The sequence below is a fragment of the Chiroxiphia lanceolata genome, chromosome 1, assembly GCF_009829145.1.
Source record: "Chiroxiphia lanceolata isolate bChiLan1 chromosome 1, bChiLan1.pri, whole genome shotgun sequence".
Classification (NCBI taxonomy): domain Eukaryota; kingdom Metazoa; phylum Chordata; class Aves; order Passeriformes; family Pipridae; genus Chiroxiphia; species Chiroxiphia lanceolata.
The window spans coordinates 44,828,924-44,853,176 of record NC_045637.1 but is presented as its reverse complement, the minus strand read 5'-3'; the positions used below and the strand labels follow the sequence as shown (position 1 = coordinate 44,853,176).

The window sequence follows — 24,253 nt, the reverse complement described above, 5'->3', positions numbered from 1 at the left end:
GGAACCAATGAGTACAGAATGACAACTCTTTTTTCTCATCTATTAAGTGTTGTTCCACGTCTTAAAAATGATTTTGTGAGTTCTCTCCATAGTTATCAATAAGTGTCCTCTGGTGAAGTAGGAGGGTATTGATTCTGTTCTGCAGCTGGGTCCTAAAATGTTTGTACAGTTAATTCCCTAAAGCGATGTAGTTTAATTGCTTCATCCGAAACAGGAATGGGGTCAGGGCACAGTGGCCATCCCTGACACATGGGCAGTGCCAGCCCTACTGCCATCCCGGAGCAACAATGGGCCCTGAGGAAGGCAAGGGCTGGGCACAGCCTGGGGAATACTTTGTGCCAGGGGTGACACTGGGAAGGGGGCATTTGGATGAGCTGTCACATATTTCCAGGGAGTGGAGGGGAGAGGAGGGAGTGAAGCTACACAGACCATGGTCTTCCCCATGGGCTAGCATAGAAATGTGAGGTTTATAGTGACTGTGGTGTAGGTTTCATTCATCGACTTTTTTGGTTGGACTAGACATGGAGTCTACTACACAATTCAGTTTGCAGGCCAAGGCTACGACTCCTTGAGTTTTTCCCCAATGTAAGAGGAATGGACAGTGTTATTGCAACCCTGAATGCAAAGATTCAGTATCCAGTTTCACTAATGATTGCAACAAAAGGTTTTCTGATTAAACTCTGAACTACAGGGCCAGGAATGGATTAAGTATCCAAGTTGGAATCAAGTGAAGTTGATGTCCAATGACATTTTTCACATGACAAACAGGAGAGCTGGTGTTTTTCAGAAGCATGAATAGATACAGCTATGAAAATAATTGCCTTAAGTGACCACCTAAAAACAAGAGGAGGGGATCCAGAGCATGACACCCACATGCTAGTCAAAACAGACTGCTGTTGGAGAAATACATCTTTTCATTTCAGGTACTGACTGTGCTCAGTAGCTCTTGAAACCAGTGGAATATATCATGGCAAAAGTGAATGCTTGGAGAATAATTCACAAGAGGTGATGATGTGCCAGACATAATTCTTCACCAGTGTCTTTCATTTTATTCCACTAGAAGAAGCAAAAGAGCTTAAAAGACAACAGTAATTTTTTTTCTGAGTGGCCAGCCACTGATAAAAGTGCCACACTTTCCTACAGCAGGTTAATTAATCTTTATGCAGTCCTGTATGTAAACTCCATTCACTAAAGTTTATTGCACTCCCTACCTGAATCTTGCACAACCAGATAGCAGTTTTCATCCTTATCTTCAGTGGAAGTGCTGTTAAGAAGTGGATGTTTTGTCCTGAATATTGCCAAAATATCAGTCTGATCTGTTCTGTTCTGTTCTGGGCAAGTTACAAGGAGGCTTCCAAGGGGTAGAAAGACCTCATTGCAAAGCTTTGGTCTATTGCAACCCTGGGCTGCACTACTGTAAGTTAGACAGAAACCTCCTGGTCTTCTCTGCACTGGTCAGTGTGCAGCTGAAGATGTGGGCCAGCTGGAGATCAGCTAAAAAGCGAAAATCAGACTGCTAATAGATGTAAATTCTGTAGTCGGGGAGGAGAGACTGAGTTACAGGCTTAGAGAAAACTGAAGACTGGTAGTCTGGGTTTGCAAAAACAAAGCTGTTGCAAAGAGTGGGAATAAACGGTTCTCTTTAACCACTGAAAGCAGGAGAAGGAAAAGCAGCTTTGAAGGTTCTGTCATTTGTAAAAATTTTATTTAATTGTGGATTTTCGTTTTTGGAAAATATTTGTTTCCTGTTTTAGGTTCTTCCTGGAATCACCTCTTTGAACTAATGAGACATTTAAGCTAGAAATTAGGAAGCATTTTCTAATGATGACGATGACTGCATCCCGTCACACATTGCTATGAAGGTTAGGAAAGTCAGCAAATGTCTGCTGGGAGCGAGCGGGCTGGACATCGCTGACCCCGCCGTGGAGTGGGGGAGGCGGGGAATGACCTTGGCAAGCGCCACTCAGTCCTGTGCCCTATCACTCTGGCAAGTCTGAAGATTTACTTTCACCCTGAAGGTAATCAGTCAGTCGTGATTTTGACCTACAGTTTAATGTGCTCTCTTACTATAGTTACAGACACCCTCCTTCTGGTTATGCTCCCTGCTGTGACTAATGGCATCTTTGCAGTTAAAGAGGTAGTTTTTAAAGAAAAACATCCAAGTTTCAGTGCTGTTACTGAGTTTATGGTTTTAGCAAAAACAGTGGCACAGCTGTCCTTGCTATGGCCTGTGAACTTGACATTTTTTGGGTGCAAATGTATACATGTGTATTTATACACCTTTCTTAAAACCCCTAAAATATACAGGAAGCAAGAATTTTTCTGTTACTGTCTGTGCAATGGATCATCAATCTTGGTATTCATTACCCACAGTGAAGTACATTTTAAGTTCAGCCTCCACTCATACAAAATAGTCTTGGTCAGCCAAAGTTCTTTGAAAAATGAATTATTTTGCACAAATGCAAACAAAAATGAAAATGAATTTGCAAAGAATGAGGAACTTAATACCACAGAACATAATGAGATATTAAGCAAGCTTTGCAAATAGGATCCTGCCAGTGTGGTTATCTGGAAGATGTTTAAGGGTAACATGAGGAACCATTTCTTAAACATAAAACCATAAGGATTTTAATGATATTTTGTGAAATAACTCAACCATTCATAACTATTCCTTTTTAAAACACTGCAATGATTGAAGGCAATTTTCCAAACTGAAGAATGGTGTTTTAGATTAAATGATGAGACCGCTTTAAATAAATTCAATTGATTTTTTTGTCTGTGTAGATGCTGAAAAAAATTTGTGAAAATGCTACATTTGTTTAAATCTCCTTCCCTGGTTTTCACTTTCTAAATAGGTTCCTTGTATCTATTCACCTCTAAGCCCAATTAAACTCAAGGGCAGCAGATCACAAAAGCTAATGCTATTTGACCAAAATTTCTACTCTGTGTGGCAAGAAAATCAGCAGAAAGTAGCTCAAGTTTTGCTTTTCTTTGCTATATAAGACTGCAGATGTAATTTGGATGCTAAGTGGAGTCACTGTACAATCATGTTAGATGCCCTGTTCTCATTCAATATGTGGAAGGTAACATAGTACCTCTGTTCTTCAAGAAAGGATCAATGACAGAAAGGTAGTTTTCCGCTGCAGAGAGAAGACAGACAATTAGAAAATCACTCTTTGTATTCAATCTCTGTTTACACTGGTTGACCACATCTCTTGCAAGCGTGCGTTTCTCTCTAGTTTCAGAAATACACGAATATATCAGCACCAGAAGTCTCCTCTCGTTTTAGTTTGCAATTCAGGATTGCTTTATTAATCAACGCAAGATGCATTCATTGAACTGGATTAATCCTGCATAAGTAATTTTGAAATTTCCTGCTGAAGTTATTTTTCATTTCTGGGAACAAATCATTTATTTGGATTTTCATATATCAGGATCACAGAGATTTGCCACAGTCAGATTTTAATTTTAGTTACATCTGAGCTGGCTTATATATTAGGGCACATAGTTTTGCATGAGAGCATCTTCTAAAATCTGTAATTGGTGTGGAACACTGACATGCACAGAATACATCTGACAAGGTCCAGAGAGTTAGGTTCAGTTTCGCTGATCAACATCTATGCTGCAGATTAACTGAATCTTTTATGGCATTACAAGCCCTCCAGAATTCATTAATGCGCTTTCCCTTCCTGCTAACTACTCTGACCTCCAGTGCTGCTGTCACTGCTTCCTTGGGCTGGACCCGAGAGGCTGAAACACTGACTCTTTTCCCCTGCTGCGCCAACAACAGAAATTAGAACGTGTATCTTATAACTACTCAGGAGTGTGTATGTTGGCAATTACTGTCTTGGCCGTCTGGCTCTGTTTGGGATTTCTGTCTCCTTTGTCTGTACCCAGAAAGCTCCATTCAAATTGAAATATGGACTCTCCTTTAAAGCAAGGGAACTAGAATACTTTATTGATGAGTGATTATAATACAATAGAAACCGGTATATATAATGAGGTTTGGCATGGATTTTTCCTCAGAAATTGGCTCACAGATGCAGCTAGCAGAGTAAATCATTGTACTAAAATCAGGAAGGGGGACAAACACATGAAGGAAAGCAATGCCAGTTTTGGGAGGTGGTATGTATCTTCTAAGACAGTGCTATCATTAATGAAAAGTGTATTTCTGAAATGTCATCTTTGTCATTCTTAAGGGCATGTGTACAGGTTGCAAGTTAGCAGCAACCCAGTCTTCTCACAGTTCTCAGGACCACAGGCGCAGGACCAGGGAAATAGCTTCATTCACCAGTCTGTTGTTTTCCAGGTCCAGTTCATCAGAGGTACCTAGGCAAGTTTGTCATGCTGAGGACAAAATGGAGAAGATTAAGGTTTGGCAGGAAGGACAACAAAGAAGGAGAACCATGGAACAGTCCATGTGTCCAGCTCTCAAAGATGACACTCACCAGAGGATCAGAAATGGAAAGGGTGCTTCTCTCCAGCCCAGTAGGGACCAGGAGTTGTTACCCATCTGCTCTTCTTGTGCTTTTCACCACCAGTGTCAATTCTCCTTCCTGGTTACAGGTGTTGGTGTAGTTGGGTGCTCGCCACAGCCCAGGCACTGCAGAGGTGCCTCTGTGCATCTCCTTCATTGTTTTTGCTATGCTGAAGTCCGTGCATTGAAAACTTGAACACTGCATCACCTAAGTATTCTGCAGATTTATCCTTCTGCTTGACAGCTAGAACACTGAAAATGATTTGCTGAATAGGAGCAGTATCATCACCAAGTGCTTATTTAGTTTAATGTTTATCTCACATCCTCTTTTATTGCATTTTGTCATGTTTCTCTTCCACTCTTATATCACCTCTCTTGTAATTTCTTTCCAGCCTTGCTCTGATACGTGCTTCTCAGAAACCATCTTTGCTTTCCTCATTACTCCAGCCCTGACTTTCTCTGTGCCCATGATCCACAAGAACTTCCCACCTTCTCCTCTCACAGCCTCTTGTTTTCTGTTCTTTCCTTTCATTTGTACCTCTTCTTTCTCACTTCATTCCTTTCCTTTCTAAATCATATCTCTGTGCACTGCTTCCAGCTTCTCCTCTTCCTTCTTCTCCCACATTACTTTAAAAAAAAAAGTATAAATCTCCCTTTCTTCCTCTGCTGAAATAAAATAATTAATGAAACAATCCTATTCACTGTGCTTTCTTATCATAGTTGCTATTGGCTCACTTTTCCCTTCCTCACAAAAGATCTGAACAGGGCTGATTCCCTCTTGTTAGAACAGACTCTTTCATTGTGCTGTCAGCCACCCCCCAGCACAGCTCACACTTGCTGTAAGCATGGGGGTCAGGGACCACCTGTCAGTTTGCTCAGTGCACCCACCTGGTTTGCACAGGGCGATTCTGTTCCATGACAAAGGTTGGTAGGTATGAATAAATAATGCATGTAGTAGTATAGTAACTGGTATTGATGATGCTTCTGCTTCCTGGTAAAAACCCCTGCCTTTATCTTGTCTTTTCAGCCTGGAGATACCTCTTGTCCCAACTCCTCTACCGCACACCCATGCCAGCATTTCCCCTCCAAGAATGGAAATACCTATAGTTATAAGGGTTAATTGCCACAGGAGGGTCATTTTGAAGAGGGATGAAGTTGCCACCACTAGCATTAAATTCCCCAAAGCAAGACTGGGTTTAACAAAGCAGTGCCCTTTCCACTTGAGATAAGCTAAGTTGGTTAGAGGACGGTCTGAATAAACACCAATGTTGTGGGTTTGATCCCTGTATGGGGATGGCTCGATTATCCTTGTGGGTCCCTTCCAACTCTGACTATTCTGTGAAACCATGGGACAGAGGAACTGGGGAGCAGCGCAAGGCAGAGGCATTTCAGAGGCGTGCAATTGCTTCTGTGGTCAGAGCAGGCACACAAGTGGAGCTTTCCCTGCCAGAAGCACAGGACATGCACTGTGCTCAGGGGAAGACTGACTCACTACAGACTGCATTTACAAGCACTGGGTAATGACACTTGGAAAACAATGAGGCCGTTATGTAACACCACAAAATAAAAGAAGTTTACACATCTGCATGATAAAAAAAGTTCCAAAGAATTTAATGTAGATAATATTTATACATACGCTTTATAAGTCAGAATATGGCAGACAGTTGAATTAGTACATAAAGTTTTATTTAAAGTTTCCCCCCTACAAGCAAGCTTCATTTACACAGTCTAGTACTGTACAAAATTTACATTCTTTGTGTGACTTATTCAGTTAGCACTTTTTCCTTGGTCATGCCTTCCTGAAAGATAGAAAGATTTACATACAGTCCTCATAAATCTTTAAATTATCTTGGTAAAAAAAAAGAACCACTTAAAAGGACAAGAAATATCCTTTTAAAATGGTACATTTTAATAGAGACAGGTGACAGTCAGTGTTTACTGGCAGACCTTTTAAATGTCATTCGAGGTTTTCTCATTTAGTATCTTAACAGTTTCCTTTTTATATATATTTATATTTATATACTTTCAACAGGAAAGAAAAAAAAAGTCATGATTGCACCAAATATATTTTACAAGGGATCCCTTGGATCTGAACAATATAAATAAATACAAAACCAACTAAGATTGCACTATATAGTAGAAATGGATTGAGATTTCAGGATATACACTCCACCTTTATGAGTTCCTTAGTGATGCTCACTGGAAAACTCCCCAATGGCACATTCAAATATTAGCATCTTCAGATAATGATTTCATTTAAACATCTTTTCCAGGCATGCGGCAACCTCATCAATTGGATTATTGCATTTGTGTGGTATCAGTCTTTACTGCATTAGTCCAATTTTACAACTTGCATAATTCTGCTGCAAGCAAGGGAGTTGCACTGCAATAAAACTGGGCTGATGCGAGAGAGAAACAGTCCCGTGGTATTTGCTCTCTGTTATTTATATTGCTCTCAAGCATCAATATATAGTGTAATTTCTTTGTACATTCACCGTTTTTATATTTTGCAAAGCAAATAATGAATTCTTTCTCTCATCTATTGCCTCTGCAGCAGAAACCAACCTCCAGTAGTTGCCTGCTCCTTGCTTAATGCACTAGCATTAAGTCCTGTCATGAAAGATATGTGCAGGGTTGAAAATGCAGGATCTGAGTGTCCTTTGCCTTTTATCTGGTGCAGCCAGCTACAACTAGGCAAATTAAAGGCCAGATATTCAGCTGACATAAAAAGTACATCCATTGGCTTCAATGGAGCAATGTCAATTTATACCAGTGAAGAGGATGGTCCTGAAGGCGGATGCAGCACCAGTAAACCACAATAGAAGAATTATGCATATACGTTACTGAAGTGCAGATGATTATGTCTGTGAACATAATCATAGGTGGTGAAGAATCAGGCTCAGATTTTGTCACTGCTTTTGCAAAGCCAGGACAGAAAGGCATAAGCTTAACACATAGTCTGATTTGTGCAAGCAACTATGAATTCATGAAGCAAGTCCTAAATGCTACTGGTCCCATGTGGTAGCATTCTGACTCGCTTTGCAATGTGTAAATAATTACACAGGCTATAAGGCAGTGGAAAGTCTAGCCTCATATTACTTTGGATCAATAGTAAAAATCTCTCAGAGTACATTTTAAGATCAACCACACAGGACTACTTTAACTACTTAACAGCATCTCTCCAAAAATGTGCATAAGCATTTCAGAGTCCAAAGTAATAAATTTATAATTAAATGCAGTCTTCTTGTCTTTGGAAGCAACTAGCATGGATGCTGCTACCTAACAGGTTACTGAAAAGGAATTAAGGTTTCTGGTACTTTGTTAAGTGGTCATAGAAATAACTTACTTTTTGCAAAGCCAGATTTTAAGTTATAGAACTCAAATTCTGTTATACTAATGTAGAAACAGTCATTTCATGTGATTTCAGGGAAATGACTCTGACTTTACACAAGTGTGATTAGAAGAATTTGATCCTAATCCCTAAGCTGCTATTGCAAGAAGTGCTCTGTAAAGCATGGCTTTCATTGTAGTCTGCTTTCTGCTGCACTTACAAATGGGGACTTTGAAGGCAGAGTGTATTAGTTGCCAAGCTGTGCAAAAACTGAATGATATTTCTTTACCTTTTATAATCTTCTGATGCTGTGTTGCTTGCAGAGCGTGTGAAGTAGCTGTAGGTTAGGATTACAAAGGAGGAGACAATTCTGCAATGCAGTATGAGCTTTTCACTATCTGAATTCTGAAGCATTCATGAAAACAACATCCTCATGACTTCAACACAGATCACATGCAGGTAGATACAATGCACAATATTGACCTTGTCTCTTCAGGCTGTATTTGAACAGTTAGCCATCTTTTTTTTTTTTTTTTTTTTTAAGTTAAATTTGATGTGAGGAGTGTCTCTGCAGCAGGAAAAGTTTAAATCAGTCTGAAATGGCAGTCTGTCAGCATGTAATGTTCGGTGTGTTTTAGCTACTTGCTTCATAAGACACCGGCACCTATCTGAGATGGAACAATGCTTGGGTTTTCCTTTCTTTTAGTTTGCTCCTAAAGCATAAATATGAAATGAGGGGTCGATTATGGTAGCTTTGTTTTAACAGGAATTCTGTTCTAATAAAATATTTACGTCACCCGTCATTATTTTCCCAAATGCAATCAGTGTTCGTATGAGTGCTCCTGGATTATCACTTGTTGTACGGTACGCAGGCTGGCAATACCACAGTTGAGCAGGCAGGTCCTGCAAGTGGCTCTGCAACATCTCCTTCTAGCTCTGTCCAAGTCCCTTTCTCAGGACTATAGCAAATAGTAGAAGATTTGTAGGCTCCCTGTAGTAGAACAAAATGTCATAGTAAATGTGGCTTTGGTAAAATCCAAGTCACACATCTGCTCTAAAGAGGTTTGAAAGTGGTTCATGATTTTGAGCTCTAACTTAGAAGTCCTTCAAGAGGTTTGGTTTTCATATGGGTTGAGTACCTAGCCTCTGCAAATCAGTCTCCTTTACAAGTGCCTCATAAGCAGAACTATAAGCATATAGTCTTGTCAATCACATTTTCAAAATTCCATCTTTTTATATTAGTCCATATCAGTGAATACAGTCTAATAATAACTTATCTATGATTCTATTCTTAAGCTCTGCCAGCGGAGTTTTAGGTTGGATATTAGGAAGAAATTCTTTACAGAGAGGGTAATCAGGCATTGGAATGGGCTGCCCAGGGAAGTGGTGGATTCTCTGTCCCTGGAGGTTTTTAAGATGAGACTGCATGTGGCACTTAGTGTCATAGTCTAGTAACCACAGTGGTAGCGGATCAAGGGTTGGTCTTGATGATCTTGGAGGTCCTTTCCAACCTGGCTGATTCTATGATTTTATTCTAGGATTCTATGATTCTATTCTTATCTAAACAGAAAAACACAAAGGTGGAAAAACGCTCCATGTTCTCCACTGAAAGCTGAAAACCAAACCAAAACCTACCCCTTCAGCTACCTCCCCCTCTCATCTCCTCTCCATCCCATCTGAGTATTAAATGGACTCGTTGCAAGAACTCAGAAGAAATAGAAAGGTCATTGCAGAAAGCAGGTACTCACCATACTCCAGCTGTAGCCTCCTACAAGATAAATACTGTCTTCAAGGACTGCGCAGCCAGGGCCACTGCGACCCTCCAGAATAGGAGTCTGGAGGATATTCCACTGGTCACCTTTTGGATCATAGCATTCCACAAGCATTACGTCAAGATGGGAGAAACCTGGATGAGGGCATTGAGAACAGAGAACATGCTATGTTATGACATACATGTCAAAACATGTTATGTTTTATTACTCATTTTATTGTTCAATATATTAAATTACAGTTACAATTATACTATTATAGCATTATAAACCTTTTCTTTTAGAAAATATTGCCATATACATTTAAGCCCACTTCTGTAACAATAATGTTTCATTATTTCAGTTTAAATAAATCTGTTGAAGGTTTTTACTATTAGTTCTACAGTCTTCTACAAATCATGAGTACATACAAAACCTGGGCACTTTAGAAAAAACTCATTAATAACTTATCAGCAATGTAATCAGATTCAAGGAATAGTCTTCCTCATCTATCAGTGTTAATACAAGTTTGAACATATGGGGAAAGACTGTCCTGGCAGTCTTTCTCAAAGGTCAGCAGATCTAATCTATTCAAAAGTCAACAGATGCCCCCTGGTTTCAGAAGGACAAAGTCCTTAGCACGATGGACATGATGTGCAGGACCAGTTTCAATTTTCCAGCTGATTTAAGGTATACCCTAAAGCATGCAGCTGTGATAAAGTCCTTAAGGCAACAAAAAAGGTAACCACAGAAACGGTGGTCCCATCCCTCCCTGACAGGCCGAAAAATGCTCCGAGCAATTGCTGCTTTCTGATCACCAAAGGGCAGATGGGTCTCAGCTCAAGAGTCTCAAACTCTATTCATTAATATGAATTAAGTGAGCTGAACACAGATATGGAACACAGGAGTCCTGGTTCCTGCTCCAATATTTAGGCATTTCCCTATCTCAAACTACTTTCTTTATCAGAGCATTGCAGTAAAACTATGACTTTCTTAATATGCTGGGATGCTTTACTTGACACTACTGCCTTCTCTTCAAGGTATGACAGCAAAGAGAAGTAAGATTTTCTGCAAAAAGTGTATTGGTGATATCGGCACTTCACAATGATGCTGCTTGCTAGAATATTCATAGAATCATAGAATCATAGAATAGATTGGGTTGGAAAAGACCTCCAAGATCATCAAGTCCAACCCCTGATCCAACTCCAATTACTATATCATGGCACTAAGGGCCACGTCCAATCTCTTTTTAAAAACCTCCAGGGATGGTGAATCCACCACCTCTCTGGGTAGGCCGTTCCAATGCCTGATAACCCTCTCTGTAAAGAATTTCTTCCTAACATCTAACCTAAACCTCCCCTGGCAGAGCTTGAGCCCATGTCCCCTTGTCCTATTGTTGGTTGCCTGGGAGAAGAGACCAACCCCCACCTGGCTATAACCTCCCTTCAGGTAGTTGAAAAGAGTGATGAGGTCGCCTCTAAGCCTTCTCTTCTCCAGACTAAACAACCCCAGCTCCTTCAGCCTCTCCTCACAGGACTTGTGCTCAAGTCCCTTCACCAGCCTCGTTGCTCTTCTCTGGACCCGCTCCAGCACCTCAATATCCTTCCTGAACACAATACTCAAGGTGTGGCCTCACCAATGCAGAGTACAGGGGAAGGATCACTTCCCTGCTCCTGCTGGCCACACTGTTCCTCATGCAGGCCAGGATGCCATTGGCCTTCTTGGCCACCTGGGCACACTGCTGGCTCATGTTCAGCCTCCTGTCGATCAACACCCCCAGGTCCCTTTCTGCCTGGCTGCTCTCCAGCCACTCTGTCCCCAGCCTGTAGCGCTGCAGGGGGTTGTTGTGGTCAAAGTGCAGGACCCGGCACTTGGCCTTGTTGAACTTCATTCCACTGGAGTCAGCCCATCTCTCCAGTCTATCCAGATCCCTCTGCAGAGCCCTCCTGCCTTCTGTCAGGTCGACACTCCCTCCCAACTTGGTGCCATCTGCAAATTTGCTGATGATGGACTCAATCCTCTCATCTAAATCATCGATAAAGATGTTAAAAAGGACTGGGTCGAACACTGATCCCTGGGGGACACCACTGGTGACCGGCCGCCAACTGGATGCAGCTCCGTTCACCAGCACTCTCTGGGCCCGGCCCTCGAGCCAGTTCCTGACCCAGCAGAGAGTGCCCCTGTCCAAGCCGTGGGCTGCCAGCTTTTCCAGGAGTGTGCTATGGGAGACAGTGTCAAAGGCTTTGCTGAAGTCCAGACAGACCACATCCACAGCCTTTCCCTCATCCACCAGGTGGGTCACCTGATCGTAAAAGGAGATCAGGTTGGTCAAACAGGATCTGCCCCTCCAAAACCCATGTTGGTTGGGTCTGATCCCTTGTCCATCCTGTAGCTGCAGTGTGATTTCACACAGGATAATCTGCTCCATAACTCTGCCAGGCACCGAGGTCAGGCTGACAGGCCTGTAGTTACCAGGATCAGCCTTGCAGCCTTTTTTATGGATTGGGGTGATATTTGCCAACTTCCAGTCATATGGGACCTCCCCAGTGAGCCAGGACTGTTGGTAGATTATGGAGAGCGGCTTGGCAAGCTCTTCTGCCAGCTCCCTCATTACCCTAGGATGGATCCCGTCTGGTCCCATAGAATCCCGTCTGGTCCCATATTATTTATGTCAGGAATGAACATCTAATTTGAAATAATTTTTTGCTGCTGTAAGGTTTTCAAGAGGCCATAGAAAGGTCACTGCTGTGCACCCAGAATCTGCCCAAAGCTCTGTAACAAACTGCAGTATGCACATGACTGGATGTGATGTGGTAAATGCACTGCTAACACTACTATCCAGATCCAACTTCACAAAGAACGGCTTTTCCATGGAGCCCTGCTATTCCCTGCTGGTGGAGAATTTGCAGCATTTCATTTGCACTTCAGTCCTCTCCCTCCTCTCTTTCCTTGCAAATCTTCCTACAGAAGAAACCAGTTTTCTAAAAAGCCCTTCTACCAGACAGCCATGTCCTTCTAGAAGCCTGGATGTTAAATACCTCTCACAACAATGAGCAGTTCATACATAACAAAGGCATCTAGGGCAACAGCTGTAGAGGCAAAAAAATAATGTTCATTAGAAGTAGGTGAAACTGCAGGAAAAAAAAATCAGAAGACAGGAAGGAAGTAATTCAAGGCTATGCAAACCAAAGCATGTGCTTTAGCTATAGGACAGCTGTGACATTTTTTACTTTTGTAGGAGGAAAAGCCAATACTGCAGAACTCTGTAACCTTTGCAGAATTTGCAGGTGTTCCTGTGCAAGCAGCTTTTACCCCCTTCACCTAAGGTCCAGTCCAGAAACACCTATCACAACTGGGTGTGGAGAACAGAGGTGCAGCATCCATGAACCTGGCTGCAGGGGTTTATGCACCCATACTATTTATCAGGGAAGATTTACATGTGAGACTTTGTCCCCTACATGCTCCACAGAACTCAGATCTCCAAAAGCAGCATGTGGCTGTACAGTTTCATGGGGACTCGGGTGCCAGAGTCATACATGGCCTGGTGTTACTGGCAGTTAAGGTGTTACTTTTTCTTTTGTATTACAATTTTCTCTTTTGTTGTTGAGAGTCTTTTTCTTTTTTTTTTTTTTTTAAGTAAGAAAGGAGAAAGAAGAAAAAATATAAATATAAACTGTCAAATATTGTCATGGGACAAAGGAGCAGAGCTGTGCTTTTTGTCTAAGTGGCTGGATTAAGCAGCATCTCTTTAGCAGTAACAGCAATGACATGTAGGCATTAAGACAAAAATACCAGATGCCCCAGCAGTAGTTATTTTAATACGAGACCTTTTCAAAGGATGAAAACAAGAGACCTCTAAAAAGAATTATAATTAACAAGCTACATTTAATACTAAAAAGGGATCTAAAGAGCCTAGTCTTAATATTTAATGGCTGGAAGTTTGCTTTTTTTTCTCTTCATTAAATAAGGCGCTTGTTTGTGTGTGTTGCTGTGAATAAAGCTCTCTTTAACTGCACATTTTAGAAAATGATTTACAAAGGAAAATATTGCTGGTACTTTCGGGTCAAAGAATAATCTGTTTGTTTCATTGAATTCTTGGTAATGACAAATTGTCCATGCCTTTGAGTAATGGAAGCTCCCATTTTTATTATCTAAAGCATTCATTACTCATATATTTAATGTACTGTTATAATTTTAAAATAATTTGCATAAAATGTTTTTAAAATTGCTGGCTCAAGTGTCCTGTTAAATTGTGTTGCTTGGTTTTTATTGTATTTAACAATGACTGTCTAACAAAAATATTCTTTATCAGAGATGTGGGACACTGAAATGCTTTTTTGCTATTAAAAATGTGACCTTTCAAATGGTTTCCTCCAATTGCATACAGTCGATCATTCATTACGGCCAAAGTGTGGATTGCTCGTTTTGTGTTCATGTCCTGTTTTCGGGCCCAGACGTCCATCACAGGGTCATAGCAGTACAGCCAGGGGACATATTCTCCATTGTGAACACCCCCTGCAAAGTAAATACACATCAGTTAATTAATGTAAATAAAGATGTTGGCTGCAGCGGGAATTTAATGCTCTGATTTTGGGTTCTGTGGGGGTTTTTTTGTTTGTGTTTTTTTTTGTTTTGTTTTGTTTTGTGTTTTTTTTTTTTTTTTTTTTGTTATATAGCAGGAATTACACAAGACACTGGCCTGAAATATATATCTTGCCATTGTGAACGGCTCCTGCATGGGCTGCCAAAGGTTGCGGTAACGAAGACACGTAACGCCACTCGTTTGTCTCCAGGTTGTAGCACTCAACGCTGGACAAGTAGCCAGTTTCGTTTCTTCCACCGATTACATACAAGTTCTTGTCAAGGCGACAGGCATAGAAACTGGCTCTCCTGGAGGACAGGGCAGAACAAAACAAAAGAAGCCAACAACAAACCAATTAGCCATGTCAACTATTTTTTTCCCCTCTACAGTTGACTCCCTGAACTAAGATAACTGCTCCTTCAATTGCTGCTTCAGAGAGAAGTGTCCAGGAGCCTCATACGCTTACAGCTATCCTAGAGACAATGTCTGCTTTGCTAATCAAACACACTCCACATCAAATAAATACTTCCTTTTTTGTGTCAAAACAATTAGGCACACATAAACCTGGCAGAAAATAACCCTTTTCAAAGCTGTTTGTTGCTTTTTCACACCCGTGAAAGATAAAAAGGTGCTCATTAATGTTTGGGGCATTACCTTGTAAGGGATATAACAACTCAGTAAGACAAAGTGAAAAATGAGATAGATAATGTAACAATAATAAATTATCTTGACATTCACTTTCTTTATGGTCCTTCAAGGGTCATTGTTCCCAATTTACTAAGAGAACCACATCATCAAAATTTTTCTTCAATTATCATTTTTTTCTTCTTTCTGCAGTACTGCAAATAGAACAACTTTCCTTATGCTAGCCACAACACTACATATGTGCCCTTTAACTCAAAAGAGATATGTCTCCTTCAAACTAACTCTGAAAAACATTTTAGCCACCTGTCTGCTTTCACATGCAACTCAGGGGTACAAGAAAAGAATTAATTTTTCTGGCCAGGACTGCTAGGCATATATTAGTTTGTCTTCCTGATGCCTCCAGAATTAATGGTGAGTGTTTGTTGCTGAAGTAAAAATTGAGCAGCAGACGATTTTGAGAGACCCTGTTTGGTGTAATCCACTTTTAGGAAAGCTCACTAGATCATTCAGCAGCAGGAAGGTTTGCTAGAATAGAGACCTTTAATTTCCACCTGCAATTATGTGAGAAACAAAAATTGCAAAAGAGCATAGCTGGGCTAGATGAAGAACTGTACCAAATATTAAATGACAAGAACTGTCAGTCCCAACATGAAATTTTCTTCTGGGTGAAACCAGAGTGACGTGGGAGCCCAGAGATGAGCAGGCAGGTCAGACATGGCAAGGTGTAGCTCTGAATGCTCCTGGAAAGGAGGCACACTGGAGTGTGGTTGCAGCTTTCCAAACCCTGCTCCATGGCTGTTATGATGCGCTCTGGTTCCTGCCCAGGTGGCCGAATTTGAATCTGGGAGGAGCTGCATATTGCACTCCTAAATCATTTGGTAAGTCCTGGGGGCTTGATGGTTGCCTGCACCATCAAGGACTTGAACCTGCAGACCACTACAAAACATTTGGGATGAGCAGTGGTCCACCTACAGAGCACAGCAGCCTCAATTAACAGCTTTGGTATGTCTCAACTCCTCCCAAGGCAGCCCAATAGTCATCCCATGACCAGGTGAGCTAGCAAAGCCTGGTGTGCCCTGTCTCTAACCTGCTATCTAGCCAGGGACATCTTGGGAGCATTTTTCAGTGAAGGCAGGAATAAGATTTCTCTCTTTTACATAGCTATCTATTTTCACAAAATTTGTAGAGTCCTTTCACATTTTAGAGAAATCTCCCTCTTTGTTAAAAGTGTCTGAGACTGGCTGGTGGTTTATAAGTTGGAAGAGAAGTCAGGCAGACACCAAGATACAGCCATGGAAACAGCAGGGCTGGCTGGGCATTCAGAGAGCAGGTTTGACACAATGCTGCCTGTTCCTGACCTTACTTCTTGGATTTGGTGCACACCTGACAGGGCTCCTCGCCAGCCAATGTCACTGAGCACCTCCTGTCTACTTCTTTGCTTTCACCTTGCCTGCACATGGGTAGCTTGGACAGTATGGGACAGCACCCCTTGCTGAAAGGGGGTGAGAACTCCACTACAAGGATAAGACTACTGAAAAAAACCCTATGTAAATAGGAGGACAGGAATACTGCTAAGTGCTCCAAATCAAGTGACGGATTAAATAAGACCATTTAATTTATCTGTCAATGGGCAGATAGAAGCTGATGGCATATATTGCTCCGCATGGTCGGGCAGCAAATTATGCATCTGTGTTTTTAGCCTGATTTTCTATGGAAACAAAGCTTACTTGATTACACTGTACATGTACCCATGCCTGCCTGACTATTATCTCCTCAAAAAAACCCCGTTGGCTAATTTCACTCTAATCTGACAGAGGGTATAGGTATTACAGGCAATCAAGTGCTTATAAGCTTTCTGAGAATAAGTGAAGGGCCAGAGGCAAGACAGCCCACAGCTTCCCCAAAAGTAGGAAAAGCTGCAGAGATCACCTCCTATTACACATCAGAGACCATGCATAGGCAGGCATACATTCCCCAATGCTCCTGTGTCCAGCAGCGCAAAGCACAAATCCACAGGGTCCCTGTCATCAGTGCTCCCACATCCACTCCTCTGTCTTTGTGCCCTTCTCTGATGAACCCATTAACAAACTGCTCTCAGCATGTTTGGTAGTTTTGGGTTTTTGTGGTTGTTGTTGTTGTTTTTTGTTGGTTTTTTTTTTTTTTCAGTTCAGGTTTAATAAACAGAGATAGGTACAACTTCCAGGCATTATTCCATTAACTAGGATTTCACTGGCATTATTCTGTATGTGTACTCCTGGTTTCATCCACACAGTGTCACTATAAGGAGCAAAATAAAACCATCGGCACGCTTCAGTCTTCTGCTTGAATGTGAACATTCACTCAGTAGCTCCTGTCACAAATATTTTAAGCTTTTTGGTTTTTTACTTTTCAATGATACAGTGTGTAAGGGCATGCTGTTACAGTGTGTAAGGGCATGCTGTCAAGTGATGATTTTTAAATTGCTGTAAAATGTGATTCAGATTAAAATATAATACAGCAATCTTTGCATGACAACTTTCCCCACAATACTGGGAAGACACTATCCATTCTAATCAGATAACTGGAATGCACCTCAGGATCTGAATATGGACAATAAGACAATTATTTTGTGATTTTCTTCAGGACTTGCAGGTACTCAATGTTCACTGGTCTCTGAAATGCTTTTCCTTCACAACCCTTCACTCAACCATCAACCCAACCAACTTCTTCTTTCAAGTATACACACATAAAAGGGAAGATTTTCTTCCTGATTTTCACAGATGATTAATTTATGCCCTGAAACACTAAACAGAACTACCAGTCTGAGATTTGAAACTACCAGCACTATTACTGATCATCGGAATATCGGGACCTGATTTCAGTCACTTATTGAGTATATGCTTTGCATTTTAAAAATAAATATTCTTAATAGGGGTAAACATTGCTATTATTAAAGTCGAAAACAAAAATAAAATGTGAAATTGTTTTATCTCTTTTTCTGTGCCTACTTTTCTCAGTTCACTCAGCTTCAGAGAGTACACTGACTTGCTCACTTCCCACTTCCACTTGTGCTTCTTTAGAACCTGGTACAATGCTGTGCTTTTTGCTGGACTTTAAACAAAAACTTTTAATTCAGAATATAAGAAAAAGCAAAGTGTTTTAAATGTTAATTTGTTTCACACACCTTGAACAGCTCTGTGCTGAGTTGGCAAGATGCAACAGTTCTGACTGAGGTGTCCAGCTGAGGCTCACACCCCAAGTTCAGATACAACTGCTACAAAGACCGTCCTAGTCTCACTGATTTGTTCTCCAAAAAGCATCCCATTGTTATGGCATCATCAGGGAGATGTGTATTTCCAAGCTTATGAGTCATTTGCTGGTTCTCTAAACAACAAACTTCTGAAAATAGTACATACTTTTCAAAAGTATCTATTTTTGAGATGTTCTTCAAATAAAAAGAAACCAAACTTGGCTTTAAAGAAAATACACTGACAGCACTGAATCCATAATGGGATTAGACTTTTCTTTATAGCTCATATAGTAAAATCAATCAGATATGGATTTTGGCATATGAGATAAAAGTTTACTTATCAAATATTTCATCAGATTCTCGACTTGAGAATATACTGCCTGTGAACGAAACCCACATTTACCTGGCAGTCATTTCAAAGGAGTTATTATAATCCATCCAGCCAATTATTCTCAGACTAAAATTCCTAAGTAGATTTTGACTTGATGGACCATAATGGCTCAAAAAAACCCCATCAAACAGTCTGTCTTGTCAATGGTGCCTGTATTATGCCAACAGAGACAGGGCATGACCCTGTACTCCTAGGGGGGAAAAATAGCCTGTTGACTTTAATGGGAGCTTTATCTGACTAAAGGAGCTGGGAAAGGAAGCTGCATAAAAGCTCCCTCTTATTTGTACAATCTTCTAAAAACTGGGCCAGTCCCTACCTCTGAAGGCTGCAACAACTTTGAGGAAGTCATTAGGGATAAGCAAATACACCATCAAAAACATTTTAGAAAGTGATTTGAAAATCCCTGTTTTCCAACAATAGTCCCAATGCTTAGGACCCTTTAAAAAAAGAAAAGGGGCAAGCCTACAAGCTATGTACCCTGGACAAAAGAGGTAATAATTAACGTTGTAATAGTAAAAGTCCCTTGCAGAAGGAACTATGTATGAGTATTCCATTACTTTTAAATAACACTGCAAGGAGCTAAGATGCTAATACCTTACAGTTTATTACCAGGCAGCTGCGAAGCAAGCACAACGCACAGCTGAATTTCTGACTCTTTGCTGACTCTTTCCACCAGAGCACAAGGCAAGTCACATGCCACACGACTTTCTAGTGAAGCACAACTGGCCAATGTGGAGGTGGAAAAACTCTCACTGTCTCCCTTCTCCAACCCTCAGCTACCTTCTTCTGCCTTCCGAGCTTTGTCAGCCAAATAAACCCAACAGCTCAGCCAGCCGCACACGCCCTTCAGGAATTCTGCTTGCAGATACCCAGAGGGCTTAATTAGGACACAGATTAGGCTCCACGGAAGAGCTTCAGGACTGGTACAAACACTAGTCAGTCTCCCGGTTCACCGAGGATGACCTGCATGGTGATGAGCAATCTGATGCTCAGCTTCTGTCACCCCTCTGCCAACACCTGAGCCAGCCGTGACTCAGTCTGGGGAGCAGAACCCTCTGTTTTAAGTTAAACAGTCAGAGCTGTGAGGTTATCAGCTGGCAGGAGTGAGGGAGAAGGCTGGGGGCTACCAGAGCAGGGCCACCACTGTTGGGCAAGCTCTATTAACAACAAAAAAGGAATTTTAATAAAGGATTTTAAAAGTAAAAGATGACATTATTAATAAAGCCAGAGACTATAATGCACTGTGATGCTCTTTTTTGTCTCTATTTTTATGGTTAATTTTGTAAGTGCACTCAGCTCCAACAGGGAACCTGCTCAGAACTGCTCCACTTGCACTTTTCTGTGCACTGGTAGAAAGCAGTATTTTTTTGTGACAAACATCACACGTGGATCTGCATAAGGATTTAGGTCAATCAAACTGAATCCTGAACAAAGGTCCTTCTAGAATTCTGCAGACTGACATTTTACCTCTGGAAATTTGAAAAGACAGCCATATTTTCATGCATCTCATAATACACACCTTGAATCACAATGCTGCACTGAAATCAGTATATTTATGACTGCCAGATACCTGAATACTGTGGACAGTCAACAAAGAAAGAGCTATAATACTGACAGCACATGGAATAAGGAGACCATCTTAGGGAGACACTGTGAGATCTTTTGTACATAGAATCCATGAGAAGATGGGTGTTGAACTGAAGGATGAAAAACACTGAATGTTTTTACAACTTTGGATCTTCTGCCTGTGAGATCATGCATCATTCAGTTCAGGTTTGGCAGACTTTTTTTCTGTCAGGATAGGATTTGGGATCCACAGTTAAGTTTACATCATCTTTATGAGTCATTGCTCAAGTCCGCATGCACCTTTGCTCTCTGGTACGCAGCAAGGTTAAAACATGAGCTACTCTAATATGCATTAGCTGACAGCAACTTCACTCAAGATCACCTATGACAAGTGGAGACATGTTCAGGAGAGCTTTTCATGGCTGGTGTGGTGAAACAGGATGGAGTCAACATGTGAGGGTTTCAGTTCCCTCTAAGATATCTGACTATAATTACTGCTTGTTTACTGTAAACTCATCATGACAGTTCAGTCAGGGAACATGACAGGACACTATGGAGACTTCATAAAAATTCTTCAGACCGTACTCAGGCAACCAGTAATTGCACAAAGTCCATGGCTATTTTGCATGAGTTAGCACTGCAGGATTTGGCATCTAGAGTTCTGAATTTGGAAACTTTTAAACATCAGGAGACGAATGGGATGCAACTGCATGCTGCAGTTTTATCTGTGTTTTCAGTGCTTCTGTAGGCCTCCTTACTCCCAGAACTAAGCCAAACCTCAGCTGCTCCTAGGATGAGAAAACAGAAATTGAAAAACACATAGCAGGTTTTTACCTCTCTTGCATGGGTGGAAGTTGTATCCAGCTGTTAAACCTGGGATCGTATCGGCTAACAAAGTTTGTACTGTGTTTCCCTGTAAAGATAGATTATTTTGACACTCAGCTGTTTGTTTTCATGTATTTAACATCATGATTGTAATATATATATCATATACTTCACAAGTTGACAGCTTTTATGAAGGGTTCCCCCTTTTACAACAATGTCTGATTACACTATGTGTACAGTAATAATTCAACAAATGGGGCACTGCAAGGTTTGAATTAGCAGTCGCTAGCAGTAAAAGCAGACAGAGATTATTCTTGCTCTCTGTAATAAGATCTTGAAATTGTGTATTTAAATTCACTTACACATGCTGTGGTATTTTCACAGCCACAAGAAATCACAGCACTAAACAATATTACTGCCCAAAAGAGGGCATCCCCACAATATTTTTATGGCTTGAGTATTTTTTGTCAGGTAAAAAAATTAAAGGGAGAACACGTGCTTTTCTTTCTTCTCACATCATCTCTATGTGGAACATGGCAAAACACCCTTGTGCAAATAACCAGGAGCTGCATAAGCCATCAGCATGGGGTATGCAGCATTTGCACTAGATGGTTTATTCTACTATGTACTTTCAGTGTAAGTTAGAAGGAATTACAGATGTGCATCGAAGGGGGAATACACTCTTAGAATTTTATTCCAAGTGTGTTAGCTAAAATATGAAACATGAGCAACATACACCAGCTAACTATCTTCTCCCTTCTGTGAAGCCCAGGAACTGTGTTCATGTCTTCACGATATTAAGATTTCACCTTATTTTACATGCAGATTGACATCAAAGCAAGAAAACTGAAGCAAGAGATTGCATGGCAATTTCCTGTAACACCTGAGACTTTAACAGTTGAGCATTTCGGAAACAAAAACCTTTGTTTATGTATGTATGACTAAAAGATTGAATTAGAGGCTTCACAGGCCAGCAGAATAACCCAATAGCATATGTCACAGTTCTATAAATGGTCACTAGGTATTCTACAAGGTGAATATTTTTGCATAAGACAAGCCTCTTGCAGGATTGGCTCGCTTTGCCTGCTTCATTCCACACTTACTTCATCATGTGTAAGTAGACCGTCAAGACTGTAGAAAAGAATAACAATACAGCTAGAATTTGTATTTGGAATAATTTAAGAACATCTTCTACAAGTAAACAGAGAAAGAAACCATGATGACCACCCTGGAAGTAAACTCATTTCCTTGCTATGTTATAAGCATGTTCTGTATGAGGAGGGTGAAGCAGAAGACTGATAACTAATGCAGTATTTCCCTTCCAATCCAACATGTAGCCTAATAGGGACCATGCTTGGCACCATTCAAACATATCTCAAAATACAGGGTGAGATCCCCATACTCTAAGTGCAATTGGTCATTCTGCCACTGGGTTTAGATGTGAGACTTTGCTCTTGGTGCCTATCTGAATTTCTTTAGTCTATATAAACAATTTACAAAAAGAGGTATTGAGAGCTATAATGAGCAGTAAAACAGTAACAGCAGACATCCAAGTGCCTCTAGGTTTCACTATTTAGGACAGTTATTTGTATTTCAAAAAGCAGGATTTCAAAACAGTGTAAGTACTGACTGTAAGTTTGGACTTCTACTAGGAGGTTTTAATGCTGCCATTCACTACATCTTTCAGAGTTACTGGGGACTTCAGTGGTCACTGGTTATACAGCAGCTTTTTCATTGTTGTCATACAAACCTATGATTTGGGGACCTTGGCACATGTTCACTACAAATACCACAAATATAGAAGATTGTAGAGTGCAGGGTAGAAAGAGAAGGGTTTAGTAAGACTAGAGTAGGAATACAGGATACAAATCTGGTCCCTTCACACGAAGGGAGATGAAATCAAACTAGAACAGGCACAGAGAAGAGCTACTATGGTGACAGGAGGAACTGAAAGTTTACCTTATGGCAGGAGACAAAGAACTTGGCCTGTTGCACCTGGGAAAACAAAAGCTGAAAGGGGATAGGAGTGCTGTCTGTAATACTTTATCCTGTCTGTAATACTTTAGAGAAACAAATCTCCAGAAGGGGTAAAACTATTAAGATAAAGGCCAGCTTTGGCATGAGAACAAGGTGATTTAGACAGTCAAAGAATACATTCTACTGGACATTAGAATAAGGTTCCTAGTCATTTAGAGCAATTGGATTCTGTAACAGCTTTCCAACAGGAGTACTTGGGGCTAGAAATCCAACTGCTTTTCAAATGTAGCTTAGAAAATTAACAAAATGGAACTATATGATGCCTGTGATGGCAGGAAAAGGACTTGATGACCTGCTTAAGCTGCCTGTTGTAACTGGTTTGACTCCAGTTTAATTCAGGACTTTGCCTTGCTCATTAGTCAGGAGGTTACACATGTTAGGAAGCACCCGTCAGAACACAGAACTTGGGATAAGTGATCGGAAATCAGGATTAGCCAATCAGGATGATGGGACAAAAGGTGGCAGATACTCTGCGCTCTACAGGAAGGTCTCCACAGCCATGCCAAAAAGTGAAGGACTCTGAAGGTTATGAAGGTTGGTCTTAAATCCATGTCTGTGTTGTGCATCCTGGTTTCATCAGCATTTACTCGTGCAGGGACCCCTTGTGCCTGAAAAGGTATAGATATAGGAGGATCCAAAAAGTGAGAAAAAATGTCTCCCATGCTTTCTGCATTGCCAGGAAGCCAGAGGAGCAAGAAGGAGGCATAAGCACTCCTTGGGGACCGTACAGCTTCTCAAGAATCAGACGGTCTGATGGCTGAAGCAATGTACGGTGCTCTTTCCATTGCTACCACTTCAAGGATAATTTTTTACACTGGAAAAAACACCTGGAACATTCTCATTCAAAGGAAAAGCCTTCTAATGCCTTGGCAAGACAGTTCCAGCTAGGTAGGAAGCTCCTTCTGTGCTACAAGAATAGCATACAAGCAGGTATGTGCGAGCTGTTCCCCTGTAGCTGCACATTTAGAGTAAACTGGTTCCAAGAAAGAACTAACCCAGCAGTAGCACAGGATGTAGTTTATGATTTCAGGTCCACTTTTTGTGACAAGTATGATTCATTTCTCTTGGGGTAAATTCATTAAGAGACCAGTACATCAATGCTCCTACCTCTTTCACTGCTGTCTTCTCTACAGAAAATAAACTATCCCTGGTATTCACAGAACAAGGAAGTTGTTAGATGTATTCAGTAACATCTTCAGCTCAGGAGCTGGTCTAGGCAACCATAGACTTAAGTTACTATTCATCTCACAAACAACTGTGCTTAACTCCTATCTCAGATGCAGGACATGTACCCCTTCTCTCTTCATCGCCTTGCCATTCAGTTTCCATGTCTTTAAAATGCGGGTAATTATATTTCTTTTACTCTTCATGTGACATGGCCATTTAAGTATAAACTGTCTGGAACAAGGTCTGCCTCTTACT

General features: G+C 41.0%; 1 protein-coding gene across 1 annotated transcript in view; it reads right to left on the bottom strand.

The window, feature by feature from the left end:
• Positions 1-6,063: 6,063 nt before the first annotated feature.
• KLHL14 (kelch like family member 14) overlaps positions 6,064-24,253 on the bottom strand; it is a 66,107-nt gene continuing 47,917 nt past the window's right edge. The window contains exons 5-9 of the mRNA XM_032704754.1: positions 20,804-20,882; positions 14,256-14,446; positions 13,913-14,071; positions 9,557-9,714; positions 6,064-8,799 (exon numbers count right to left, since the gene is read on the bottom strand). Of these exons, the coding sequence (XP_032560645.1) occupies positions 8,659-8,799; positions 9,557-9,714; positions 13,913-14,071; positions 14,256-14,446; positions 20,804-20,882 (728 nt within the window). The 3' untranslated portion in view covers positions 6,064-8,658. The remainder of the gene's footprint in view (positions 8,800-9,556; positions 9,715-13,912; positions 14,072-14,255; positions 14,447-20,803; positions 20,883-24,253) is intronic.